Below are 27,830 nucleotides of genomic sequence, written 5' to 3' on the forward strand. Positions count from 1 at the left end.
TTTCTTCAGAGTAAAAGAAGAACCTGATCAATAACGAAATGCTCAGATTCTGAGGGAAAGCAAAGAACTGTTGTGCGTTTTTTTCCTTTACCTGGCTAGGTCTTAGAAGAGCAGAAGTGATAAGGATCCCCCCCCCAAGTAGTTCAGCATAATTGAGGTAGCAGTCTTACACCCACTTACCTTACTTCTGAGTAGGCAGGTATAGGATTTTGCTGTTAAGTCACCTGGTTGAAGTTGTTGACTTTGAAGGATGATTTGTAAGGAAGTAAATTTTAGAAATTATTATAATTATTAATAAAGTTATGGTACCTCCTTTATTTGTAGCTCCAAGATGTATCTTGGCTTTTTTTTGTAGCCTTCAGGTTTGCTCTTTGTTGCTATCCTATGACTATTGGAATAAAACAGTGTTGCCACTGCTATTTACTGAAATAACCCATTGATTTGACTATAACTGTACCTCTATAAATCACATGAATTACATTTGCTGAGTGTGAATTCAGTGGCAGGTCAGAGCAAATGCCAGTTTTTGGTGGTTTTTATCAGGAATGGTATCCAAGCTCTCAGCAGGTTGATGTGATGACATTACATCATCCAGAAACAATGCATTAATCGGGGCTTGGTGTAAATTGGGGGTCCACAGTCCCACTTGTCACACTCATAGCCAGTATTCTGCCCTTCCATCCCCTCTTGCAAGCCTGGCAAGCTGCAAGTGTCCTAGAGATAAGAAGAAGAGTTTGGATTTGATATTTTGCTTTATCACTACCCCAAGGAGTCTCAAAGCGGCTAACAATCTCCTTTCCCTTCCTCCCCCACCACAAACACTCTGTGAGGTGAGTGAGGCTGAGAGACTTCAGAGAAGTGTGACTAGCCCAAGATCACCCAGCAGCTGCGTGTGGAGGAGTGGGGAAGCAAACCCAGTTCACCAGATTATGAGTTCACTGCTCTTAACCACTACACCACACTGGCTAAGGTTAGGACTTGTTCTCATGCTGTGCTTCTGAAGCACATGGAGCACCATAGAACCCGCAGCACAATCCCAAGAATTATCTCTGCCCTGCACCATGTTTGGAGCTGGAAAAAAGGATTGTGCTTTTTGGAGGTGCCCATGGAGTGGGGCCCCTGAATCAAGTTTTGAGTTGCCTGAGTGCTTCTCAGGCAATTTGGGGAAAATTGAACTGGGAGGTGAAATCTGTGGTGATATGCCCATGAACTACTTGGTAGATTATTTGGGGGAATAAATCAAGGTGAATTTTTTGAGATAAGATTCAGGGTAATGAATTCAGTTACCTGAAGAGGGGCACTGAACTGATTTGAAACAAGATCTGTTGGAAAATTAGCTGGGCACTGCTGAATTGAAAAGGAACTGATTAGGGGAAGGATACAAATTATAGAATTTATCAAAGGTGATTTAGATGGGAAATTAGTTGGCTTGCTGCTTTGGACATCCATATTCTAAATCCGTAGCTATACATCTAAATAAATTCATTTAAATCTGGTGATATGCCCATGCGCCGGATTTTTTAAGCTCCTGGCAGCACCACTCAGGTGTTCCATTATATATGATCCAACAGAACAGTCTTTTATTATGGGAGAAATTTATATTAAAAAAATGTACGATTGACCAAAAGGACAGGATTTTTTTCCATTTCATGTAGGGATAATTACTAGGCAGCAACAATCAATATCTGCTTTTGGAAAGTTCTGGGCTCAAAGTCCCAAATCTAAAGTTTGCTTAGGCCTCTTGAGCTAAACCAGGATTTCCCAAACCTGGGTCTTCAGATGTTTTTGGACTACAACTCCTATCAACTGTCACGGATGATGGGAATTGCAGTCTGAAAATAGCTGGAGACCCAAGCTTGGGAAACCCTGAGCTAAACCAAAAGGATATCTTGATTTCACCCGCATGCTTTGAAGTGCTGCCTCCACCAAGGAGGAGACATTGAGGTCAGTATTATATTGGCCACATTGATTAGCAGCGACTTCTCAGGGTTTCAGGAAGGGGACATTCCCAGTCCTACTCAAAGTTGCCTGGAATTGAACATGGGATCTCTGTGAAATGAGTTTTGAAATTCCCTTCAGTCTCGAAAACAGTTTGCCATGAGGCATTGAGGGTCTGTTTGAGGGGAGGAGGGAAATCCTAAACCCTTGTTGAGTAAATACTCCTTTGGCTTGTCTTCAAGTTAGTAATTTGCTTTGTGACTCTGCATTTGTACAGAGGGATTGAAAGACGGAGAGAAATTAATTTCACAAGGACTCCCTTGCCTGCAAGCGGATATAATTCTTTAGTGCAATAGGCGCGTGAAGTGTGCTTCTAGGTAGTATAAAGACCTTAATTAGTTGCAAACCGGATGTGTTTTAATTGTTCTAGCAACCAGCCGGCAAGCTTCCTTGTTCTGAAAACACAGCATTCATTTTTATGTGGAAACATGATTTAAACCTGTCATTTAAACTGGGCTTTTCTCTTGCTGATTGAAATCAATGTGCCCTGGGTGGAATGGATAGCCTTTTAAAATGTTGGATTAAAATAATTGTATTTTATTATGCTTTTCGTGTTTAATAAACACTGGAGGATTTCTTTATTGTGGTTGCTATGGTAATGCATGCCAAAGTCCCTTTACAGATTTTTTTTTTCAAAAAAACTTCCTGAGCCTACAATTAGCTGTTTCATGTTTTTAAATAGATAACAACTGTTCTATTATTTTGTATTGGCATCGGCCCGCCTTCATCATAGCATATCAACAAAATATTTGTGATTTGGATGCACCTTGTATTTTGAAAGTTCACTTATCATTAATTGCTTTTGTTGGTGCAATTATAAGTGTGTTTTCCTTTATTGTTTCCTAGGAGGGAAGGGCACCTAGGGTGGGTGGCATCAGCTACATGACGGTAGCCTGCCTTCCCTCCCCGCACTCTGTATGATGACAAAAACATTACAATTATATTGTCTGGAACAGGCAGTTTTTCCTCCTCCAGGCTTATCTCAACATAGACATCTACAGCTAATTTTACAGTCTCCAAACTTTATGAGCCCATTTTAATTTCCCCTTTCACTTGACAACCTGTGTATTGAGCATTCGTCCTGATTGTTTGCACAAAATTTGCAGGGAGGCTAGATGACACTGTGTCAGGAAAATATTATCCCACACTTTTCACTGCATTGTTATGTGCCAAATTCATTTTAATTATGCAACCTGATTTCACTATGTGATTGTGTCCCACCCAAAAACAAAAGAAAGTCTGGCTGTCCCCTTTTTGGCATAAATTATTAAATGTCTGGGAAGCTCAACAATTATAAGAATAACCTCAGGTTTTTCCCCAACAAAAATTATGCATTTAAGCAGAAGCCTATTCTTGCTCCCAATAAGTCTCCTTTGCTCACTTACCAAAATTACTCACATATTGCACTGCTAGCCCTAATCGGAGTAAACACATGCAAATTAATGGACACAAGTAATTTAGGTTTATTAACTTCAGTGGATCTACTCTGACAAAATAAAAATCAATGAGAAAATTCTTATTTATTAAAATAAATGCCTTTCACGTAAATATAGTGAGGGGGTGTACAAAAATACATTAGATTAAAATCTACTTACAGAAAAAAATAAAATACCAGCCCACATTAGGCCAAAGCAGACATATCAAGTTATTACAGTCAATTGTTTGGTTGGCTGCAGGCTGATGTACTTACAGAAATGATAATACCTGTTATTAGGAACATACATTTAGGTGAAAGCAGCCCAGCTGCTGGATTCTGCTGGGGAATCACTTTAGAGATGTGCATTTGTGCTTCATATGTTCAGTGCTAGAAACACTGATGTTCTGTGCAGTTGTATCCAGTTCCAAGTCAGTTGAGGCTGCGTTGCATGGAACAAAGCCCTGACCCAACCTGCTTTTTGAAAAAGAAAATCACCTTTGAATGAGAGATTGCAATTTTTAGTAAGAGTTCCGCCCCCCCCCCATTACTTTACTCACCAGTCATTTTTTCATTCATAAATGCAGCCACTATAAATCTCACAGGATTTTGATATTTTTCCCCTGTAAGTACTTTGCTACACTGAATTTAATATTGTGTGCTCGATAGCAGCTCCCCTTCTTTCTTCTCTGCAGATCTTACTCCCATTCCTTCCACCCCTTTTTTCTTTTTAATGGAACTCTCAGCTTTAAAAACAGACTTACGGAGCTGTCCCAAATATTTCAGTGGAACTAGCTTCAGTTAGGTTGAGAAAAACCACACTTACTTGGCCACATCTAAACCAGATGATTTTAATGTTTATATAGCCCTAATTATGCTTCTGGCTTAATGATTAGGGATCATACCACAAGAGGGAATTAGAAAATAATTTAGTCCTGGTGTTATTATTATAACTCCTAAAAGAAATATTAAAAACAAAACTTAAACCACTGCCCTGTACTTGAAGTTTGAAAAGTAGTCTGGTCTGCTATTTGTGAATTCTCACAATCCAAAATAGCAATAAATAAATAGCAATAAAATCTAGTCAGCAACTAACTTCATACAATGTTCTAGGGCAGCTTGATCCTAAGCACGTTTACATAAGTACGTACCCTTGTGTTTAGTGGGCTTACTCAGTCCACCAACCAAGCAAATGTGCATATTCCAGAGTTGTAGTTTCAGAGAGAAGCTGTCAACTATGCTCCTTGCTAGGAATCGACGCTCGAAAAATTAAAATTCTGTGCATCCCAAAACCTATCATTCATCACAGTTGAAACCGCGTGCAAAATGCCATGGGCAAGTAAGAGTACAGAAGTGGCAAGGGCAATGGATCAATCTTGATTAGCAGCAAGCCTGCCGCCATCCTAAAAAAAACCCCAACACAACCCTGTGTTTAAGGGGCTTCTAAAATGAATGGACTAAATTGCATTTCTGTAGTGAAAGTGGCGCCTGTTAGCTAAAAGAGGCCCAAGGTCCCAGGTGAGGTCTTGGCCCAACAGCTGAGGCCATCGAGTGCTGGCGCAGGACGCAAAGAAACCTTCTGCCTCCCCGATCCATTGCATCCCACCTTCAGCCGGTAAGCAGCATCCTCGGCCGGCAGCATTCGGATAAGGAAGACCACAATTCCCAGCGTGCTTTGCGGCCGGCCTACAACACCGCGCCTTGCCATTGGCTCCTTCGCCGACAGCCGCCAACCAGACGCGGGCTTGTAGGTTGGTAGAGCGGTGTGTTCCGTCTGTGTGTACATCTTGCTCTTTTCTGCCCCATCCCGCGTAGGGAGGAAGCCGAGGGAATTGGTTTTCCCGCCCGCGGTGGTTATTTCTGCTATTGCTATGGGGGGTGGCGGGAGTAGCCATGGCAATAGGAAGGTCTCCTTCGAGATGGATGAGCAGGAGCGAGTGCGAGTCCTGCAGGGCATCCGGGTGAGTAGGAGGGCGAGCGCGGAGTGGCGGGCGCCTGCCGGGTAAAGGGCTGGGGGGAGGAGGAGTCGGGGGGACGGGGCGGGGGACTAGGCAAGTCCAGGGGTGGTGGAGGGGGGCATGGGAGTACTGAGAGGACGTCTCTGGGGAACAGGGACACGGGATCTAGGGGTCATGGGCTTCTCTGGATTGAGTGCTAATGGTCCCCAAGTCTGTTTGGTAGGGAAAACATACTCCCGTTTCCCTGAAGGTGTCCACCTACATTTCTTCTTAAAGCCCACGACTCATTTAATGTGACACGTTTAATAGGCCCATGAATATCAGTTGCTGGGGAACCCAAGCGAAGAGAGTGTGCATGTGGGCTTCCCATAAGTTTTTTGGCTGGCCACTCTGAGAACAGGATCCTGGATGGGGTGGGCCTCTGGTCTGACCCAGCATGGCTTTCCTTATACCTGCCATATATATATATATATATATATATATATATATATATATATATATATATATATATATATATATATTCTGTTTTACAATTAAGAATATACATTTAAACCTTAAGAAGGGAAGTCATTGATATTTTCTCTTTCCATGATTCATTTTGCATAGCATAAATCCCCACATATTTTATATAAACTAGACCATTCAGTATTCCATTATTACTTCCATCAAAACTTATTTATACTGTTCAAATTATCTTAATGCTGCCAAGTGTACACAATTTCCCCCCATATATTCAGTAAACATTTTCTTCTTTAAATGAATGTTCTTGTTCTCATATTCTGTAAGTTAGATCCACAAGCTGCGCATATTCCATCAGTTTAAGTTGCCATTCTTCTTTGGTTGGGACCTCACTTGTTTTCCATTTTGGGGCTAACAAAATACAGACCACTGTAGTTGCATACATAAATAACCTTTTTGGACACCTGGGTCCTTATGTTCATCTGATCCAGTAGGGCTCTTCTTACATTATTAAAACTGCTAGTCTTTCAATTATCGCAATACTCTTAACAGAAGAGCATCTTGTGGCTTAGGAAGGCAGATGGCCTAGTAGCCTTTTTATTAATAAAGATTTCTAGTGTTGTTTTAAGTGCTCAAATTTCTTTCTAATTCTTACTTAACTTCGCAGCAGTTTTGTGAGGTACTTTTTAAAAAAATCCCATTTTATATATGTGGTGTTTAATTTGTGGTGTCATGTTAGTGAGTGAAAAGGGATTTGAACCCAGGTCCAAACCCAGAATAATTTGTTGAATGTAGGAGGCAGCTGAGGAAAAAGAGCATGCTACTCCTGCTCATAAAAGCAATATGGAATTGTAGGCAAGTAGGGATAGCCTTGCCATTTAACAGCACTGGAGATGCATGCATAAAGCTGTCAACTCTATTAAATCATTGTATGTGGGAGAAAAGGGTTCTGACATGTTACAGTACAGTCTTCAATAGCTTCTGTATAGAAAGCTCATTTTGATATTATTATTATTAATGTGCATCCAAACTTAGAGAATGGCAGTATGGCCAACAGAAGTGTAGTCTCAGAGTATGACATCTGGACTATGCAAAACAAATTGGTATAAAATTCCCATTGTGGTACAGTGGTACCTCAGTTTTTGAACATACAGTGGTACCTCGGGTTACAGACGCTTCAGGTTACAGACTCCGCTAACCCAGAAATAGTACCTCGGATTAAGAACTTTGCTTCAGGATGAGAACAGAAATCACGCAGTGGCGGCAGTGGGAGGCCCTATTAGCCAAAGTGGTGCTTCAGGTTAAGAACGGACCTCCAGAACGAATTAAGTTCTTAACCCAAGGTACTACTGTAATCCATTCCGGAAGATCGTTCGAGTTATGAAACGTTTGAAAACCGAGGCGCAAAGGGCTGTCCTCAAATTCAGTAGAGAAAATTGAAAAAAAACCTCACCAGAACCAGAAGCTGCTCGACTTCCAAGGCGCGTTCAAAAATGGCAGCATTTACTTTGGGGTTTTCAGCATTCGAAAACTGAAACGTTTGACTTCTGAGATGTTCGAAAACCAAGGTACCACTGTATCTGTGTGTATGTTTTGAATAATTGAGGCGATCCAAGGGAATTTCTCTGTAACTGTAAGCATCTTTTCATTTTACAAGGCCCCAAGTACTCTGTTGCTTGTGAGTGCAGAATGACAAGAACCAAACCGCAAGTCATTAAACATTGCAAGTTTACAAATTTAAGTGTGGAAGTGTTCATAAAACACTGGATCGGTTTCAAGTAATATTATTTGTATTAGTTGTAATTGATTAGTATCTGCTCTCCATCACAAAGTTACTAGCTAAGGGATTTTTTTTTTTAAAGCCTCGTCAGCTTCCCAAGTACAGTAAGCAACTTTAAAAATATATATAAAAAGCTTTTTGGCAGTATGCAACTTGTAGAAGGTGCATTGATTTAGCTTTGGTTGTTGCAAGCAGTTCTGTCATGAAGACTAATCAAAGTGGTAGATTAAAGAGTATAAAACAGAGATCGGATAAGGATTGAAAACAGCTGAGGAAAGAGAGAGAAGAAACAAAAGCTCAACAAAAGAAGAATGTTGGAAGATTCAGGACCAACAAAAAAAGTACTTTTTCATGCAACACATCATTAAATTATGGAATTCACTCCTATAGAAGGGATGATTGCCACCAACTTGAATGCCCTTAAAAGAGGAGTAAACAAATTAATGGAGAATAAGGCTAGCCATAGCTACTAGCCATGATGGCTGTGCTCGGGCTCGACAGCCATGGGCATAGCCAGGCAACTGCCCCTCAATCAGGCAAATAAATAAAATATTCAACTAACTGATGAATTGCATGGCAGATAACTCAGTTTTACACCCCCCCCCCAACGTAAAGCCTGCCCCCTAAAAGAAATACTGACTATGCTCACGTCCACAGCTCAAGGTCCTACTGGCAGGCTTCTCACAGACATCTGCATCTGGTTGGCCACTGTGAGAACAGGATGCTGGACTTTCTGGGTCATTGGCTTGATCCAGCAGAGTCCTCATTTGGGGAAGGACGATTTGATAATCCTGTTCTTGCTTTCTATTAGAGAAGCCTAAGTAATCTACAGCAAAAGGATTAGGTTTTTCTTTTTAATTTCATACTATCTGTATGAAATTAAATTACATAATTTGTAATATCTGTAATCACGATATGTTTATTTGATATTCTTGTCTCTTGCTATTTTTATCCTTATGTGCGTAGACCCTTAGGAATAGGGTGGGCTAGAATTCCAAATATATTCTAAAAATAATTTTTAGAAAATCATTTTCTAGCATATTCAGTTCCTTTTTTGGGACATTCTCAAAGATGGTAACGTTACACTTACAGCATTGCCTGAGGAGTGTCAAAATGACAAATTAATACCTGCTAGGCAATCCCTTTCCTATTCATGCCTAAATGTATTTTGGGGGAATGTACTGTATACCTTCGGGGTATACTTACGGTAGCTTACAGAAAAATAATACAGTGGTACCTCGCAAGACGAATGCCTCGCAAGACGGAAAACTCGCAAAATGAAAGGGTTTTTGGTTTTTTGAGTTGCTTCGCAAGACGATTTTCCCTATGGGCTTGCTTCGCAAGACGGAAACGTCTTGCAAGTTTGTTTCCTTTTTCTGAAAACCGTTAATACAGTTGCGACTTGACTTCGAGGAGCAACTCATAGCACGCGGTGTGGTAGCCTTTTTTGAGGTTTTTGAAGACTTTGGTGATTTTTGAAGCTTTTCCAAAACTTTTCCGACACCGTGCTTCGCAAGACGAAAAAAACCGCAAGACGAAAAAACTCGCGGAATGAATTAATTTCGTCTTGCGAGGCACCACTGTACAACAAAATAATATGCCTTATTAGGACTGTTTTAAAATCACTATATACCCTACACATCATAACAGCCCATTAGCAGCAGACAGCAAACTAAAATTTTGACTAGTGAATAATTATTTTCCTCTAGAGTACTTGTCATTCTTTTGTTATTAAGGGTAAGGTGTTGCATCTCTGGTAATTTCCAGACATGAGATAGAGAGATAAAGGCAGCAGCACATGAATTATGATTTCTTGATCTCCAACAGTTAGTTTGGGGATTCATCCAAATTCTAATACAGGGATGGCCAACTCCCAAAAGACTGCAATCTACTCAGAGTTAAAAACTGGCAGTGATCTACCCACTTTTGGGGGGTTCAGGTCAAAGTTGTTGAGCTTCTCTGGGAGGAGCCACAGATCTACCAGTGATCTACCACAGACGTTCAGTGATCTACTGGTAGATCACGATCTACCTGTTGGACGTGCCTGCTATAATACAACTAGTTTCTCTTTTTCTTTCTCTCTGCTTTTAAAATTGTGTTAGCTTTCTGAAGATGTGGTGAAACGAATGAAGGAACCTTTCCAACCTAAAAGGGATCAGCGATCTCCGTCCTTGTCTCCGCCTCCTTTGTCACAATCTACAGAAGGGAAACGTAAGACGTCTACAGGTATAGTGCTGAATTTTTACAGTACTCATATGGGTGACATATGGCTGTCTTCCTTTTTCACAGCACACTTGTGTTTCATCAATGCATCAGCATTTTTAAGGTAACAGTGACTTAGTACATTCTATTTCCATTTAGCTGGGCACATGTTCTGGGTCCATTGTTGTTCAACATCTTTATAAATGACTTGAATGAAGGAGTGGCGGGGATGCTCATCCAAGTTGCAGATGACACCAAACTGGGCGGGGTAATCAATGCTGCAGAACACAGAATCGGGATTCAATGTGACCTTAACAGATTGGAGAACTGGGTCCAAAGTAATGAAATGAATTTCATTAGGGAAAAATAGAAGGTTCTACAGTTAGGTAGGGAGAACCAGCTGCACAAATATAAGATGTGGGGGGACATCTGGCTTGCCAGAAAAGGATCCAGGGGTCTTAGTGGATCACAAGCTTAACATGAGCCAACAGTGTGATGCAACAGCAAAAAAAGCTGTTGCTGTTCTAGACTGCATATAGTGTCCTGATCAAGCGAAGTAAGGGTATTGCTGTATTCTGCCTTGGTCAGACCATACCAGGAGTACTGTGTCCAGTTCTGGGTGTACCACAATTTAAGGAGAGTATTGACAAGCTGGAACATGTGCAGAGGGGGGCAACGAATATAATAAAGGGTCTGGAAATCAGGCCTTATGAGGAATGGTTGAGGAGTTGAGTATGTTTAACCTGGGTAAAGGACTGAGAGGAGATATTATAGCCATCTTCGTATATCTATCACATGAAAGATGGAGCAAACTTGTTTTCTCCTGCTCCGGACAGCAGGACCCAAACCAATGGCTTCAAGTTACAAAAAAGGAGATTCAGGCCAAGTATCAGGAAGAACTTTCTGACAGTAAGAGCTATACAACAGTGGAACTGACTCTCTCGGAAGGTGGTGTGCTCTTCTTCATTGGCGGTTTTTAAGCTGAGGTTGGAGGGCCATCTGTCATGGATGCTTTAGTTGAGATTCCTGCATTGCAGTGGGTTAGACTAGATGACTCTTGGGGTTCATTCAAACTCTACAGTTCTAAAATGTTTTGTTACTCTACAGCATTGAGAGCCCGTGTGGTTTAGTATTGACCTAGGACTGAAGAGACTGGGATTCAAATCCTTGCTGGACCATAAGGTCCACTGGGTGCTCTTGGGCTAGTCACCAACTCTAATCTTAATCTAGCTCACAGGGTTGTCATGAAGATAATATGGGGGGGGGGGGATTTCCTTTCCCATGGTTTCCTTGGCAGAAAGGTGGGATATAAATGCACTAATAAATAGAGTAAAATGTAGGGGAAAGCAACCATAATACGACTGTTATATTTGATTGATTATATTTGGTGCTTAGGGATTGTACCATAAGCATGTAGTGTAGTTATGTGTGTTCAGAGGTTCGCGAACCTATTCCAGATGTTACCAGTGAGAAAGAAGTGGAGGAATTCTGATGGAGCTCAGCTGTTTCATTCTCTGCTTAATGGCTTGTTTCAAAGAATGGTCTCTCGTGAGTGGTTTGCTTACCTAAATCAGCTGGTTCTTGATTTCCTCTGTAGTCCCTAAACAAGCATTCTTGGCTCATCTGTCAGTTGTCCCTTCAGGAGCCTTAATCTTGTTGTTTTGAGGGATCTGGAATGATTTGTGAGCTAGTGAATCAGTTCTTTACTGGTTGAAAATGAGCTGATTAGCTTTCCCCCACAATGGGGGTAAAAAAATAATAATTGTAAGAGCCCCTCTGCTTTTAAAGATGAACTTCACACTACTCCCACCTGCCTTGTTCCGTGTCATAGTTACAGGAACAATTTATTCAGTCTTCATGATTTAACAAAGATTTTCTCACTCAATCGTAGACCATTGCTAATTTAACTCAGTGACTTGCTGGAATGTTACACCTCTGTCCTTTTATACATCATATATTTTAATTAATCAAGGAGAGAGGCAACTTTTTATTCCACATTAGTTGTATTCTTTTCTTTTCTTTTCTCCAGAGATCCGTCCACCAACAGCTGACAACTTGGGCCGAAAACCCTCTGAAGCAGAGGAGGATCTGTACAAGAGGTGAGATATGTTTGCATCATAAGATCATCATCCAGATTCCTCGTGTTCTTTTGAGGCCATTTTCATTGTGCAGTGCTGCTGTTTTGTGGCTGGTGGAAACAATGCAGTGGACAGGAGAGCTGAAATTGTCTTTCGTTGCTTTTCTGCTACCACAGGCCCAACCCAACCTTTAGGACAGAGGTGGAGAACTTGTGATCCTGACCAATATGTTATTGGTCTCCAACTTCCATCAGACCTAAGCAGCTTGGACAGTGCTCAGGGTTGATGGGGTGGTTGTCCTGCAACATTTGGAGAACCACAAGTTTTCCACCCAGCCTTAAGGCAATGAATAATTTTCTCACTCCTGGTATTACTGAGTATCAGAGTACTTGGGCATGTATGATCTATAAGATCGCATATTAAAATCTATTCTCTTCCCTGAGCAGGGGTGAGGGGGTGTAGTGGTGGTGTCACTGAATAGTTGAATGCTGGAATGATTGGCTATGAGCCAATTGTGTGTGCATCACCTTCTGATTGGATTGCTCATTGCTCAATTACATTTATAGCCCATTGTGCTCCAGAAATCAAAATGGTGACCTGGTCCCATGAGCTGGTGATTGTGCCATGTAGAACATAACTCTGCTCACTATGGTTCTGGCCATGAGAGCTGCATCTTAATTTGGGAGTCCAAAGGGATTTGCTGAGCCCTTCCTTCTCCCAACAGGTATGAGCAAGAGCAGGCAATGGTCCAAGAGGAGCTACTCCGACTGGCCAAAAGAGAGCGGGAGGCAGCCAACGAGAGTCTGAATGTGAGCCTCCAGCGGGAGAGGAATACCACCAATGAAGAGAAGCTGAAAGCAGCCCAGCTGGTGAGTATCACAAGAGCTTTTTTGGGAGGTAGCACCCACCCCCTGGAATACCATTCCTCAAGTAATTCATGAGGGAAAGACAATAATAAGCACTTCTTAAAAAGTTTAGCCATACTTTCTTGGACTCTGACATTTAATTTCTGATTTCCTATTTTCTGTACGGTTCAGTTTTATTTATGATACATTGTTTTGTTCAGGGTTTTTTTACATGCTTTTATGGAATTTTATTGATTGCTGTGTTTTTATTCTTTGCAAACTGTTTAAAGTTTTCTTATGATACTAAGTGGTATAATTTGTGTAATAAACAGTTTAGTCTATAAGCAGGTTTTTATTTAATTAGTTAAATGTTAAAATCTTTTTCATAGCCCCTCCTTGAGTTGTATAACTCATAAGAAGACTTTAAGGCAGGAAGAAGATACACTAAATAGGGATGACTATTGGCCATGTAGACTATGGCTGCAGGGAGTTGAAACCCAACATCTGGTTTCCCCACCTCTTTTATGGCATCTTTCCTGTCTAATCTGAAAGGAGCAGTTTTGACAAGGAGTTAAATAAAAGAAGGGAGTGAATGTCTGAGGCAGGTGAAAGGTGGGTGAGACATCATGCTTGGCAGCTGCAGTGTTAGTGCTGTTACAGCTCTGGAGAGGTGATAATTTCTTTTTTTGTGAAATGTAATTATCAGGCTATTGTAAGGGGGGGGGGAATCAGTGAATTATTTCCAAATTCAGAGCAGTCTTGTCTCAGAGAGTTGGCTCCACAGTTATGTGGAGTGCTCTTGCTTGCCTCTGTGGAAATTCTCTTAATAAGTAATGAGAAGAAAGTTCAAGAAGAGGAGACACCTGCCTCTAAGGAAATTAAGGGTACCACTGAAGAGCCATTTCAAGTTTCTCGGTAGTACCCACGGTTTTCTTGGAGGCTGGCAGGCTTCTAAACCCTGCCATGTTACATTGTGTGAGGGGCTTGGAGGAGTGGCAAACATATGCAGTCCTGCATTGTTTGCATCCATCTGTCTCAGGAGGCAATGGAAGAGTATAATTTTGGGGCTGAAGTCAAATCATTGGAGAGTTTCAGCACCTGCTGTGACTGTCATTCTGAGCTGTGTAAGTGTAATTCAGGCAGCAGAGTCAGAAAATGAAGCCATCTTTTTTAGACCAAAGAGATGCCTTGAAAAGAATCAGGAATAAAGAAAGCTTTGACTTTCGGTGTATCCTTGAACACCTGGTGGAGGAGCCTAGATGCGAGTATATGAACTTGTGTTGGCAGTAGAAAAATCAACAAGCCGACATAAGAGCTTTGGTGGCTAGTAGCATGCTGTCCCAAATAATTTTGAAATTCCATGTCAAAATATGTTCTTCTAAGGCAGAATACAAAGGTGTTTTTTTTACAGACAAGTGTATCTGTATCATTCCAAATAGGAACACTTTTAAAGAATTTCAAGGTTCAAGTCTTTCTAGCATATAGTAACAATTATTTTAGCTGGTGCTTTTATATAGCATTTTTGAGTATTGTAAAGGCTTCACACACACTGTCTTAATTATGTTCTTGCAGTTTTAAAGCAAGGTGATAAGAGTCTACACTTAAACTCTTGTAGGACATTGAAGTTCGACACAACCAGCAACCAGTAGGCATAGGAACCAGATAGTACAATGTTTAATAAAGTAGGCATAGTTAGACATTGCATGTTAGAAGCAGGGAATATCCTTTCATTCTTTATAAAGTGCTCTGTATGTGGATGATGATGCTATATAAGTATATAGATAAATAATTTCAGGGTACGAATCCTGAATTTCAGAAGTGCTTAATCAGCTCGTTCCTCTCTCAGGCATCCCAAACAATCTAAATGTTCACATTGAGTCAGGGAGGTGGAAGCTATAAAGTGAAAAGTCACTTGCTTGGAAAGTTGGAAAGTATGTTAACCTAATTTATATTAACCACAGCCTTAAGTGAAATACAGACCGACTAACATGGATTTAAAAATTCTCTGCTGTGAGAATTCCTAATGCAAATCAAATGGATTTTAACTCAACGCTGGGTAAAAAGCATTTTTCGTCCTTATTGAACAGTGTCCATGAATGCTTCTTTGTATTGAGACACTGTTGGTAAGATGACACTGAAATTAATGAAAATTGGATGCATACATTATTCAGACAAGCTAATGTTGGTGTTGCTCAAACCTCTTTCAAATACCCTACAGTCATTCATTAAGCTGATGACTTTGGCTGGGCTTTTCAGTGTTTTGGAAGAAGTATTATAGAGCTGTCAGGTTTTGTGTGTGTGTATGTTTGTGTGTCTGTATCCGTATCCATATCCGTGCTTTACTACCATAGTGTTTGGTCAAGTGGGTTTCACAGATTTTTACAGCAACTCAGGTTGCAATCCGTAGAAGCTGAAAGAAACCCCCAGAAGGATGGTCAGAACTTCAGCGTACATCATTTAAATTTTAATTATGTCAGGCTCTCTAGTACAGAATGTATTACTCAGTCTTTTTCCCCATAGCAAGATGCATGCACCTATTACAGTTACACAATGCTGGGTCAGGACTGGTAAACTAGTTATATTTCCTCTATCTACTATTCTGACAAGAGGGAAGTTGCTCCTCCAAAATGATAATCTGTAAAACCGCTGATTAAGGCAGAATTCACGTCTTGTGCTTGTCTGTTACTGCTGTCCGCTTTAATGAGACTTGCCAAGACATTCCCAGTGAGTTAATGCCCTTCTGTTTTTCTAAGATGAAAATTTGTCCAATCTACTCTCCACCTTCAAAAGTCTTAAATTATCCTGGAGTTCTGGTAAGAAAGTATTCTTTACCAGTTCTGACGTTTCTGCTTTGCCATGTGATCAAAGCTGTACCCTACAGCAGGCCTGTGCAGAGGGGAGCGGAGGGCAGCTGGGTATACTGGAAGGCAGGATATAAATAAATAAATAAATAAATAAATAAATAAAACAAACGTGAAAGCCAGAAGCAGCAGGCATTTAGGTGCCCTGTGCATAGTGGTGCACTGGGAAAGAATGATATGTCAGTGGTCAGCCTATGGCTTCTTCTGAACTATTGGGAGTTGAAGGTCATACCATGTATCATTGGAAAGGTCACCTGGAGACACCCTGTGCCCTTGCTGTAACAGTAATTCAGTCATTAATACTCTCGCCTCGAACAGGCACCTCGGTTAGAGCAGCAATATTCCTTCTTCACTTTGCCACTCTCGGGCCATAAATCTGAATACAATGGCTGTATATTTTAAACGATTTTGCTTTGATTGCATTGAAAGCCATTTGGTGTTTAATCTGTGTTCTTTACGGTTTTCATCCACTGACTTTTATTATTATTAGTATCTGTGCAAAGCGATGGCTCAGTCTTACTGCCTCGTGTGCTTCCCTGGGATCATAGAATAGGCTGCAAACTGAAAGCCACCAGACTTCTGGGCATAATTAATTACTTATTTCATAAAAGAGGCCCTTTGCTTGAAAACAGGTGGAGAAGAAAGCTAGCTTGGAAGTCAGAGAAGCAGTGAGACTATGTTAAGGCACTCTCTGTGTTTCAGATTCTGTTGCTGATTTGGGGTAAAACCAGAAAAGTGGGTACTTCAGGGTTCTCTTTCACAGCATTAACCATACAGAATACTCTTTTTGTGCCAAATACAAATAGTGCTCTGCAAATGCACTATAGGTTTAGTCAGGCTTGCCTATGTTCATTCCTGACCTTCCTCTCTGTCAGTTCTGAAAGGGTCCAGCTCTGTGCCTCAGAATCAACATTGCAAATGAAGCACATCATTGGCTTATATTTTCCTTTGGATAACTTTGTTTCCATGGTGCTTGAATAGATTTGTAAACTTATTTAGCAATGGCAGGGAAGTCAAAAGGGATGGCTGACTGTCCCATAGGGGTTTCAGGGGAGAGTAGCCATAGGAGAGGCTGGCTCATCACACATTTCTGTTTCCTTTCCTGTCAGAACCAAAAAGCCCAGGCTCACAATAGGTTTAGAACTGAAGGGAGGTAGTTGAGCATGCTTTCCCTCACTTTCACCCCGAGGACATCCAGGAACCTGATTTAATTTAATTTATTTGTTTCTTCGGCTGTTTTTCTTTTTTTAGGGCAAGTCCCTCACAAGGCAGCTTATGTAAGAGCAACAGTAGAATCCAGTATCATATTTCAATAAAAAGCAATAATTTGAAACAGCAGTCTCAAACATTTCACAGGCTGGCAACTCACCACTGTGAAATTGACTAAAAACAAATCTAAAAGATTTTCAAATGAGCAGTGATATATTATAAACAACTACGTGTATGTTCCATATTTCCCCCGAAATAGGATTCCAAGGTAGATTACAGAAAAAGAAATCAGAAGAATAATAAAAACAATCAAAGGCATTCCAAAACCAAATATGATGATGGTAAAGAAGCAGAAAAGCTAGCTCTAAAAGCAATCTAAGAAAGAAAGACAAAGTGATACAATTCTGTTTCCCTTATAAGAGCACTCACAACAGTGAACTAACTAGGTTATCTCCCTCCCACCCCTCTTACAGAGGGATGTACCAGCATAAAAAAGATATCCAGCCACTTCAGATAACCACTATTTTATCAAAGGAGAAATATATATATATATAGGTCTACCAGTGATGCTCCTTGTTAGCTGTACTCAACGTAGACTCATTGAAGTAATGGACTTAAAGTCTAATGGGTTGGGTCCAAGTGTGGCAAAGTGGTTTGATTTTGCTCTGTGCCAGAGATGGAGAATTTATGGCCCTCCAGGTGTTGTTTCATGTCAACTCTCATCAGCCTCAGCTAGCACAGCTTATTTTTAGGGATGATGGAAATCTTAGTCCGACGACATATGGCTAGCCACAAGTTCCCCACTTTTGCCCTATGTTTTAAAATAAGTGATGGGTTCTTGCTGTTTATAGCTAGTTGTCTAAACTGTTAGAAGGAGGGGGGAATCAGAAGGAAAAGAAACCAGGGAAAGGACAGCAGAAAAGCAATGGAAAGGGGGAGGGAGGGAAGAGGAAAATGGCAAATGGGAAGAGAAAAATAAGAAAAGCTGTTGCTGAAAAAGTGGACAAATAAAAAGGGGAAAAAGGCTCAGGCCCTCTTAGCGTTGCTCAGAAAGAAAGGGTATTTAAAGCCTCCCCAGAATGCTTGTTGAAGGCTGAATGTGTCCTGGACTATGACGCCTCAGGGACTTTACATAATATGCTACTCAGTCATAGGTCACTTTCCTTTCCCTGCTTCCCCATCTCTGTCAGGGGATAGCTCTCTCAGACTCCACAGATGCATTGTCTGACACTGAGGTGAGCTAAACATGAAGAAGCCTGGTGTCCACCTGCAAGGACAAATTTAGAAACTTGCTTTTGGTTAATCAGAACTTGCTAGAGCTGTGGTTAACAGTAACTGGTTTAAATAAATTGCTTAAGAAACCACAGTTTGAAGTTGGCTTGTCTGAAACTATCCATAGTTAATGTGGACCATAGTTTGTCGATCCAGACCACACCACGACCTGCAGTTAAGCAAAAGCCGGAACGGAAGTTTAGCAGTGATGTCCAAATACATCTGGTGTGTCGTTCCAACCTTGGCCTACAATCCTGTGCTCATTTCACATCCCATTGAACACAGTGTGGTGTACTTTTGTGAAAACACTCACAGGATCACAGTGTTAGCCTTTCTGCTGCGACTGCTTATTTGACTGCCTATTTTTTAGGGTGAAAGTCACGTTAAAGTCTAGATGCTGTTAGCACTTCTGTCTGCTACTGAAGAATACTTGTGCTGAAAGTGGTTTGACTTCAGGTGGTAAATAGTGACCAAACATGTTTTATCTTTACATGAAAATCCTGAGGCCAGTTTTTCTAATTGTTCGTGTCTTCATCTGAGCATACCAAAACATTATCAGTAGTGTTACCGCATTAATTTTGTTTCCTTTTTGTTTTGCCTCCTGAAGCTTTAACAGCATTTTCAGGGGTCTATTTTAAAATGTTTTGCTGTAAAAACCAGATAAAAATGAGGTGGGAAGCAGAGATTCTCACTTAATTGTGTATTCCTCCAAATAGCTAGGACTTGGTGTACAATATTTAATACTGTGAAGCTTGCAGTTTAATTGGAGGCAGTGTGCCTCTGAATACTGGTTGCCTACTTTTCCCAAGTAGGAAAAGTGCTGCTTGAGGGCTTCCCATAGGCATCTGGTTGACGCCTGTTGGAAACAGGATACGTGGCTAGATGGGTCTTTGGTCTGGTCCAGCAGGGCTCTTCTTAATTTGGGAGGCATGCAACTGCTGCTTTTCATATTTTCTGATAACTGCAGAGAGTTCCAACTCCTGTCCAATCCAATGCTTTCTTGTTTTGTGAGAATCTCTGTTTGCCTTCCAAGGTTCTTGGACACCACCTTTTTTTGTATCCCGCCTTCCATTGTGTTGCGGATATGAGCATGGGTGAGCTCGTGTGTCAGTAGCAGCAGCTTTTAAGGCCTAATGGGTTTAAGCAAAACCTTTGAAACAAATCAGTGAGAGAAGTGGGAGGGAGGAGAAATAAACGCGATTAAGCAAAGGCATCTCATTACGGCTCTAGAAAAGAAGGATTATAGCCTAGAAAATAGGAGGATATCATTTAGAGAGGGGTGTGTGCATGACGGTGTTATTGGGATAGAGGGAGAGCAAATAGAATAAATGAAATTAATACCCTGAAAAGAAGCATTACCCGGATTTAGGAATTGGTCTAATGTGATTTGCTCAAAGCTCTGAAGTTCTTATCTCATTTAATCCCCTAGGATAATAGCTTTGTCAGATGTATTGACCAAGAAAGCCCTCTAATTTCCCCTTCCCCCATTTTTTGTCTTTCCAAAAAAGTAATTTGGGTGCTGGGAAAGTTTCATAACTATCCTAAGGGAAGGAAGGTATTGGGTCACCTGTGGAAAGCAATTAGACTGAAGCAGAGTAGTGGTGTCACCAGGGAGTTAATATGTGTGTTTGCTGATTGGTTTTTTTCTTGAACAGAAATCTTTCCTGTGGCTGCTGAAATGCTCTCCCTAGTCTTTCTCACGAGGAATTAGAATTAGGCCATGGCCATGTTATGGGTGGTTAAGTTTGTTTGGCGGCATTTCAGGAGCAATCATATTGGTGTGTTTTTCTTTGTCTAAAGTTAAAGCTTCCTTCCTATCGCTTTGGGAAGTAATTGCATGGAATGTGTGCTACCTCTTATTCATTTGGCTTCAGTTGGTTAGGAAACACATAAGTTTTTGAACTGCATAGAATTATTCAACTAGGAGAATGGCAAAATGACTAATTGTGTTTGCTGTGAGTGGAAGCACACTGGGTGGCAAAAATGACTATTTTTGTTTTTATGTGATGGATTTGTGGTATGCACCTTCTCCATAGCCCATTCAGGGTCTCTAGGTAGCCCCCCCAAAAGGCCTGCATCTGTACTGAGCCATCACTGAGAGGTGCCTCTTGACCCTCTCCACCTATCTTGAACAGCAAAATGAGCATCTTCCTGCTTCTGACCATGACATTTGCAGCTCAGAGATTGGGATGATTTATTATTTTTATCCTGCACAAAGTGGCTTTCAAAATGTAAAAATAATAACCATATTAGAACAAGGGGGGAAAATGTAGCAATACACCATTCGAGACAGCAGCAGATTAAAAACCAAATCCAAAATATCAGATTGAAAACCAGGTGCAGCAAGTAGTTACACAATTTTATTGGTATTGACCCATTTATTAGTATTAGTATGCACTAAGGAAAAGGTTGTTGATGTGGGCATAAAACTGAACTATTTGTGGACAATATTAATGAAGGATGTGAATTTTACCTCCTTCACATGAGAAATATAGCTGGCACATCCATTTAGCAAGATGTTTCTCCATTAATTGGCATTCTTCTGTGGGGAGATCTGAATAACTAATGAGAATGTCGCCTTGTTTTAGTTGCTGATGCAGGCCCGAGTTTCTTATGAACTGCTGAGGTTGTTGGGCAAACGGGTGACGGCAGCATCTTTCCTGATTAATGGCTCATATATTATTTGAAGTGCAGTATGGAGGACCTGAAGAAGCTGCCAGCCCTAGGCTATCTAAGAATGAAGCCAGGTAAAGTGAACTCATGCCTACTGTAATTACAGGCTCTGAATGAGGACTTCCAGGCCTCTTGCGCTGGCCTATGGTACACTGGCTGGTTGTGACATTCTCCCCTCTATGTTATGCCAGCTAATGAGAAGAGAGTCCCCTTGGGCGATTGCTGGGCATTTCTTCACCCTGGCAGCTGTAATTTGGAAGCTGATTGATTCACTAAATCATTTTTTTTTACCAGGTGCCATTCTGAAAGGCAAAATTTACTTTCACACAGCTCAGTTATTTTCAGCAGGTCAAAACTGCCTGTTAGCTTAACCAAGTCAGCAGCTCGTATCCAAAATGTGTAGGGTTGGCTTGCGTGGAGTGGTCATGAGAGGGAGAGAGGATTAAATAGGGCTAGGCACAGGTGATGTTTCCTCCAGTAATAAATACAGGAACCTTTTCTTTTTATATCTGTACATGAGAGAACCCCCATGGGTTTGGAACATTTTAATTTTTAAACACTACATGACCAAAAGATGAGCCATGCAAAGAATGTGATTCTCCTGAAAAGATCTATATGAGATTCAGGACTGTGTCGTGTGCAAATTCTGGTTACTGCTACTAAGACTCATTCAAAGTACAGTTGTACCTAGGTTGATGAACGCCTTGCAACTTGAACATTTTGGCTCCCAAACGCCGCAAACCCGGAAGTGAGTGTTCCGGTTTGCGAATGTTCTTTGGAACCCAAACGTCTAACGCGGATTCCGATTGGCCTCAGGAGCTTCCTGTAGCCAATTGGAAGCTGCGCCTTGGTTTCTGAACATTTTGGAAGTCGAACGGACTTCTGGAACGGATTCCGTTCGACTTCCGAGGTACCACTGTATAATAGAATTGTGCCCTTGGATGCAATAACGCAGTCCTGCAAGTAAATCTGAGCAGGTGATATCCCACCTGTTCATACATACCAAAGTTAGTTATATTTGACACATCGAGCCAGTAAGATTGAATTGTTTCCACCAAAGTTTCCATGATGGTTTTTGTTGGAAGCAATTCTGGTGTGCCAGGGGCAGCCAGGTGAGAAGATTTAAATCCCGAAACAATGCACAGTGATTGTAGCGCATTGGAAGGAGCGGGAAGCATGTTAATTTTGCTGAGCGGAGGAGGGAGAGGAGTCGGGCTAATTGTGTGACAATTATGGAGAGACCGTTTCCTTCCATTCCCCTGCTAATGAGCTATCCTTGCAGTTGGCCCTTTCTGTCATGGGAGTTGGGCACACTTCAGTGTTCTTTGTATGCAGCCTCTTAAACATTTAAGGGATCTATTAGGAAGAAAAGTGCTCAGGCGGTGTTAAACGAGCATGCTACGGCAGCCTTTGCTTTAGTGCAAGCGCAGTGCTGTCGGCCCTCATTATTAGAGGGCTCCAGCAAAGGATGGTAGTGAACATCTTCAGATCCATGAAAACAGCTTGATTGTCAAAGGAAGAGCTGCTGGGGAAGGGGAAATACGTGGGGGTGGGGGGCTTAGCTTAAAACACGGCCTTAATGTGCCACAATGAACCTGAAAAATTAAAAACTCAGCATATTTTCCCCTCTTGCCCTAGGGGAAAGCAAAGGCATTATCTGGCTGAGGATAAGAGGCTGCCACTCCAACTGCCTCTGTGCTTTTAATTTTCCCAGCTACAAAGAGTGTGATTTGTCAGACAGCTGTAGCAATCTTTCTTCTTTGCCTTGGAAAAAAAAAACACCTTCGGAGTTCTGCTGCTCTCATCTCCCTTTATCTCCTGACTCTGAAGGTTAATTTGTGTTTGGAGGGTTTGTGCAGATTTCAGCAGCTGATGGTCTCGTGAGCTTCCAATTTTTATAGCTGCCTGAGCTGGAGGATGCTATCTCGGGGCCTTGCCACCTCCCCCCCCCCCCTTCTAAAAAAAATCATAGAACTGAAACAAACTGCTTCTGGAGCTCTCTCCTTTACTTCAATTTGGCCTCCTCTGCATATGTCTTTGATTGCAGTTTTCACTAATTTCTGAAATCTGCTGTCAACTTAGAATTTTACAGGGCCTTCTTAATGAGTGAAATGTACGTGGTCTGTTTTAGAGAGCTGCAATTTACTTTACCTATGCCGGATAAGGGAGCATTATTGCATCCCAGAGTAGAATTCTGTAACATTTCGCACCATGGTTTCCAGCTCCTTTATTTTATTTTTATTTTAGAAATTTATAAACTGCCTCTCATCATAAGACCACAGGGCAGTTTGCAACACAGTAGCATAAAAACAAGGTAAATAGATAACATAATATCCATACAATGTAAAAAAACAACAACAGAACAGTTACATGCATATAATTCATAGTAAGGAATTCTTAAAGACAGATAATATTAGATAATGCATAATAGTACATAATGAGCAATGCATAATAAGCAGCAGCGTTAAATTATTCACAATGTCAACTTGCAATAAACTCCACAATTCAAGCCCTGTGAAATACAAGAATCTAATAACATAAGTTAATCAAGAAAATGAAGATGTCTTAAGAGTTGCAACCAACCTGATTTTTAGTGTAAAAGGGACAATGCAGTCCTCAGTTCAACACAGCTTTCCTTTGGGAAATTCCTATACTAATATGATTTAACTCATAGCCTACCAAAAATAGTTTTATCTGCATGGGGTTTCATCTGCAGGTATGCAGAAAAGGGGTCCCATATTCTGGGGTATTGTGGAAAACTCTTCTGTGCAATAGACCCACAACCTGATGAATGGATGCAATTATGTATGGCTTCCCTCAGCAATGAAAAACAGATGTGGTGTTCAGTGCATGTAAGTTGCTTCTTCTTTTAGTCTCAAAATGCCCAGCTGAGGGGGACATGCAAGGAGGATTGGAATTGTGGCATCAGCTGAGGAAGGTTGCTCTGTTCTCTCCATTCCATGATACCTGTGAACATTTACACACAGAGAGACATGCACACACACAGGACTGTTCTTAGCAGCTTTCATTGGCACCTTTGATATGTCTCTCTGAACCTGGCTTCCTCTGGGCATACCTGGAAATTGAACAGTGGCTTATGTGCCAGTCTTGCTTGTCTCTTGGTCTTTGGTCAATGGATGTCTTTACAGTTTTAGAAGTGCTGCACCAATGTATGTGCATTTTAGCTGCTGTTCCATTTTGTCATTGTTACAACCACCACAACCTTTTGTTAAAAGAAAAGCTACATTAGGGATTAGAGTGAGGCTTGTTAGGGATTCCTCAAGGGGGCAGCCAATTGTCATTGTGTAAACCTGGCTTCTTTAAACTAAGCATTTCATTGTGGATTGATCCGCCCGCACATCTAAAAATACTAATGTTTTCTTCTTTCGCTGATTCAGAGCCAGGGAGTTTCTGAATAAGCTTCCTTAATAAGCCTAGAGACTATTGCTTCACAGCACTGCAGTGTCCTGTGAGTGAACTTTCATCATGTAACGGGGCATCCCTTTCCTCTGTTTCCCCCCTGCACTCCCCCATAATCTGCTCTGGAGGTGCCCCCAATCTACCCAAGCCAATGTTAGGGGCACACAAGGAGAGGAATGGGAAGTCCCATCACATGAGTGGAAGTTTGTTGCTCTTGCATATGGATGCTGTTGGATGAAACCCCATGGCCTGGAAGTACAGATGTGTAAAGGAGCCTTTAATATTTTTCTTGCCTCCTGTGCTTCCTTTCCATTGTTGTCTAGTTTACTTTTACAGTGTGATTTCTGCTTCTGATGAATACTGCATGAAAGCCATAAAGCTGCTCAAGCCTAGCTTGGGAGGTGTTCCTAAACACTTCATTGATGCAATGGCTCATTCTGATTTCCTGCCCTTCCCCTGATTAATGGATTCCTTTGGGCCTCTTCCATACACTACATGGCAGCACAGCCAATCACAGCCCCCTGATGAGCCTATCTTTATGAAAGCATGTCAATAAACTTGAATTTCTTCTTTTCACACTCTATGTTTTTAGGGTATGTTTAAGGGTGCACCTAAAAAATAAAATCACACTTTGCAAAGAGGCCATTTATTATTGGTTCTCAGTTGCCTGCCTTGTTCCATTGAACAGTTCCACTGTACCTGGAGCTTTTTTAAAAAGCCCAACCATAACTTTATAAAAGAGGGAGTTAAGTAATCAGGGGGCAGTGCTTTCAAGACTGAAGAGAAGGAAAAGTTGAAGTGTGCTGCTTTTAAAAACATGGTTTTATCTCTGCAGATGCTTCTCCAAGCTCTTCTTACAAGTGAAGTTATGTGTGCGCTACAAAAAGCAAATGCATATACATACTATAAGTCTTTTAACACACTAGTGCTATAATCTATGTGTTTGCTTCTTTATAGGCTTTAGATATAATCTAATTTGCAGCAAAGTTCTTCCATCTCTGAAGGGGATAAAGCCCAGCCCTTCCAGCACACTCTGCCTTCAAGTTGTGGAGTATCTGCAATGGATGATAGCAATTATTCCATGCTTGAGATGGGAATAACTTCCCTCTGTCAAATCAAGGATATGAAGAATATGTTGCAGGCCTGCAGGAGAGATCAAGCTGCATGTGGAATGAAAGGAAAATACTTTTTTTTTTTTTTTGGTAGGATTAAAGTAAGTTGATTTGAAGAGAAAATTCCACTTTAGGTTTTTCTCACAGTTAATTTTAAGCACAGACTATCATTCTGGCACAGCTGCCAAAGCTGGTGCCAGATACCTGCCCTTGTTTGCTGATCAAGTTTTTCTTTCTTATTAGCTTCTTGCTCCCTCCCTCTCAATTTCTGTTTCCCCCCAAAGCTGTAGAATAGTTTCCTTGTGCGGATCCACCCCACACTCACTGGCGGTGTTATCAGCCGTGGCGGGAGGGGGGGTGCGTGCAGGGAGGGCGAGATTGTGAGCGGCACCGTTCTCTGGGATTCTAAGTATCAGACAATGTTTTACACGGCGTCCCATTCTCTAGCAGGCTGGTTGGACATGATGTTGGTGCCTTATCTTCATGCTGACACACACTGGACATTAATAGAAATACATTGCTGAGGCACATGTGTGGAATTTCAAGCAGCCTCTCTAGCTGTTGCTTTAGATAGTCTATTGTGTGCTTAACCTCCTTGGAAGAGGTTTTTGATGAGAAATGAATGTTAACTCTCTCATGGCTGGGTGATGTGTGTCCGTGCGTACGCGCACGCGTGCACGCACACACACACAATCTTAACTTACTTTCTGATTAATTGCACTTGCCCACTTACGTATACTATGTCTGTGTTCGGGAGTTCAAGGAATCTCTATACCACTATATAAGTAGCTGTCAGAATGATTTGTATAAATTCCTGGATAGGGCTAGGTATGTGTTAGGGAACACATGGCTGATATAGCTGACAGGAAATTAATTGAGTCTAGACTCTGGTGCAACATATAGGGTATCCGTGTTATATTATACACTAGTTACCTCCAGTAAAAGATCCATGTATGGTTAAACTTTGAAAAGCATTCCAGAGGTCTTGTGCAAATAACATCGCTGCTTTATCTTGAGACATGGGTGCTACTTTGGGTATCCAGATTAAGCATTTTTGTTTCCTTTTATTTCAATTCTGTTCTTCGCTGTACTGGTAGTCGTAGCTAACTGTTTCTTTTCTTTAAAATAATAATTTATTTTTTTTTAAAAAAATCCATCATACAATAGTAGCTAACTATTTCCAGGTCATCTATGGTTCCTCTTTTTTACTGTTTCCTTGAACTATGCCAGTTCACTCATCTGCTAGTAGATTAAAATAAAAAATTAAACTGTCTGATAATAACAAAAGATTGGGACGGTGGCCAGGAAGAAGGAGAGCACAAGATAAAATCTATCTCTCTAGCGTGATGAAAGAAAATCCAGACATGGAGAGCTGCACAGTGGCAGATCATGAAATGCTGTGTGAGCTGCAAGCCTTCCTCGTGTGATATTCCGCTGCAGATTTCGCACACCCCACCACCCCTCTGAATACTCCTTGCCGAGTGTGTCTGTGTTTTAAGAAATGGTCTGTAATTAGGAGAGGAGATAGCATGGTGTTCTAGCCGTATTTGTAATTTAGAACCTTTCTTCTGTTGGAGGCTAGAATTCAGTCTGCCCTGTCCTTGGGACTCTTTTGTGAATTTGATCAAAAAAAGTGTGGGGGGGACATAAATGTGTTTTGCATTGACTTCAGACAGATACCTTATTTGGGTGGGGTGCCACACACATTTTCATAGATCAGTGGTAATATATTTCAAAGGTGTAATTTGGCAGTTATCAAGACAGGATGGCTTATAATATGACCCATTAGTAATTTCCGTAACTGCTCCTCATCTTTTAAAAGCACTTTGCAAAGTTGAAAATGGTCGGATTTGCCTTTTAAATATTTAGAATTACTATGGAGTGTCAGGGAGCACCTGTTCTTCTACAATGCAAGGTGTTTTGTGGCTCAGGAATGAATGGTTAGTCAAATGACACTGCAAAAGCTGAGCGGTGTAGAAAAATGCAGATATGGGTCTATGTAAGAAGCCTTGCCTTGCTCTCTACTTGCAAATCTGTGTTGGCAACAATTCAGCAGTTCATTTCCCATTTAAAAAACCTCGATGTTCTTACAGCTGGAAGTATTACTTCTGAAAAAAACAAATGACCACAGGTGGCCAGTCCCCACCATAAAGACCACACCCCCAGGAGTACCTGGCTCCTCCCAATTGACACCAGCCAAAGTGTACTTCTCCATATTGGCTGCAAACTAATCCCATTTGCCCTGAACACAACTTCAACAGGTCCTCCTTCAGAGTGTCATTAGGTGCAACCCAAGCTCATTTTTAAATATCCCCACTGTAGGTTTTTGTAAGAAGAGGTGTAGTTGGAAAGCATTTTTAACATGATTTAGGCCAGCAGAAGTCTGACAGTCAAGGATTTTTGTCCCACAATTTTTCCCTCATTACAGCTAGCAAGCGAGAAGCTGCTTCCATGGTTTAACTCTGAATCCACATCATCTTGGCAGGTATGTGGGGTAGGCCCTGTCTGCTCATAACTAGTGGGGAAGGGAGCCCACTAATTCTGCTTGA

The 27,830-nt window shown here is 41.2% G+C and overlaps 1 protein-coding gene across 8 annotated transcripts in view; it reads left to right on the top strand.

Moving 5' to 3' along the window:
• The first annotated feature begins 5,148 nt into the window (after positions 1–5,148).
• CHCHD6 (coiled-coil-helix-coiled-coil-helix domain containing 6) overlaps positions 5,149–27,830 on the top strand; it is a 195,192-nt gene continuing 172,510 nt past the window's right edge. For 2 of the 8 annotated variants that reach the window (XR_014522476.1, XM_083489417.1), the window contains exons 1-4: positions 5,155–5,373; positions 9,712–9,835; positions 11,841–11,910; positions 12,614–12,758. Coding sequence is in view for 4 of the 8 variants with exons in the window: in XM_083489417.1 (XP_083345543.1) it covers positions 5,284–5,373; positions 9,712–9,835; positions 11,841–11,910; positions 12,614–12,758 (429 nt within the window). In the remaining 4 variants the exon portion in view is untranslated. Of the gene's footprint in view, positions 5,374–9,711; positions 9,836–11,840; positions 11,911–12,613; positions 12,759–27,709; positions 27,767–27,830 lie in introns of all 8 variants that reach the window. The other 6 variants (XR_014522474.1, XM_083489414.1, XM_083489415.1 and 3 more) reach the window with 6 other exon arrangements.

The sequence above is a fragment of the Podarcis liolepis genome, assembly GCF_965112155.1.
Source record: "Podarcis liolepis genome assembly, chromosome: 2".
NCBI lineage: Eukaryota > Metazoa > Chordata > Lepidosauria > Squamata > Lacertidae > Podarcis > Podarcis liolepis.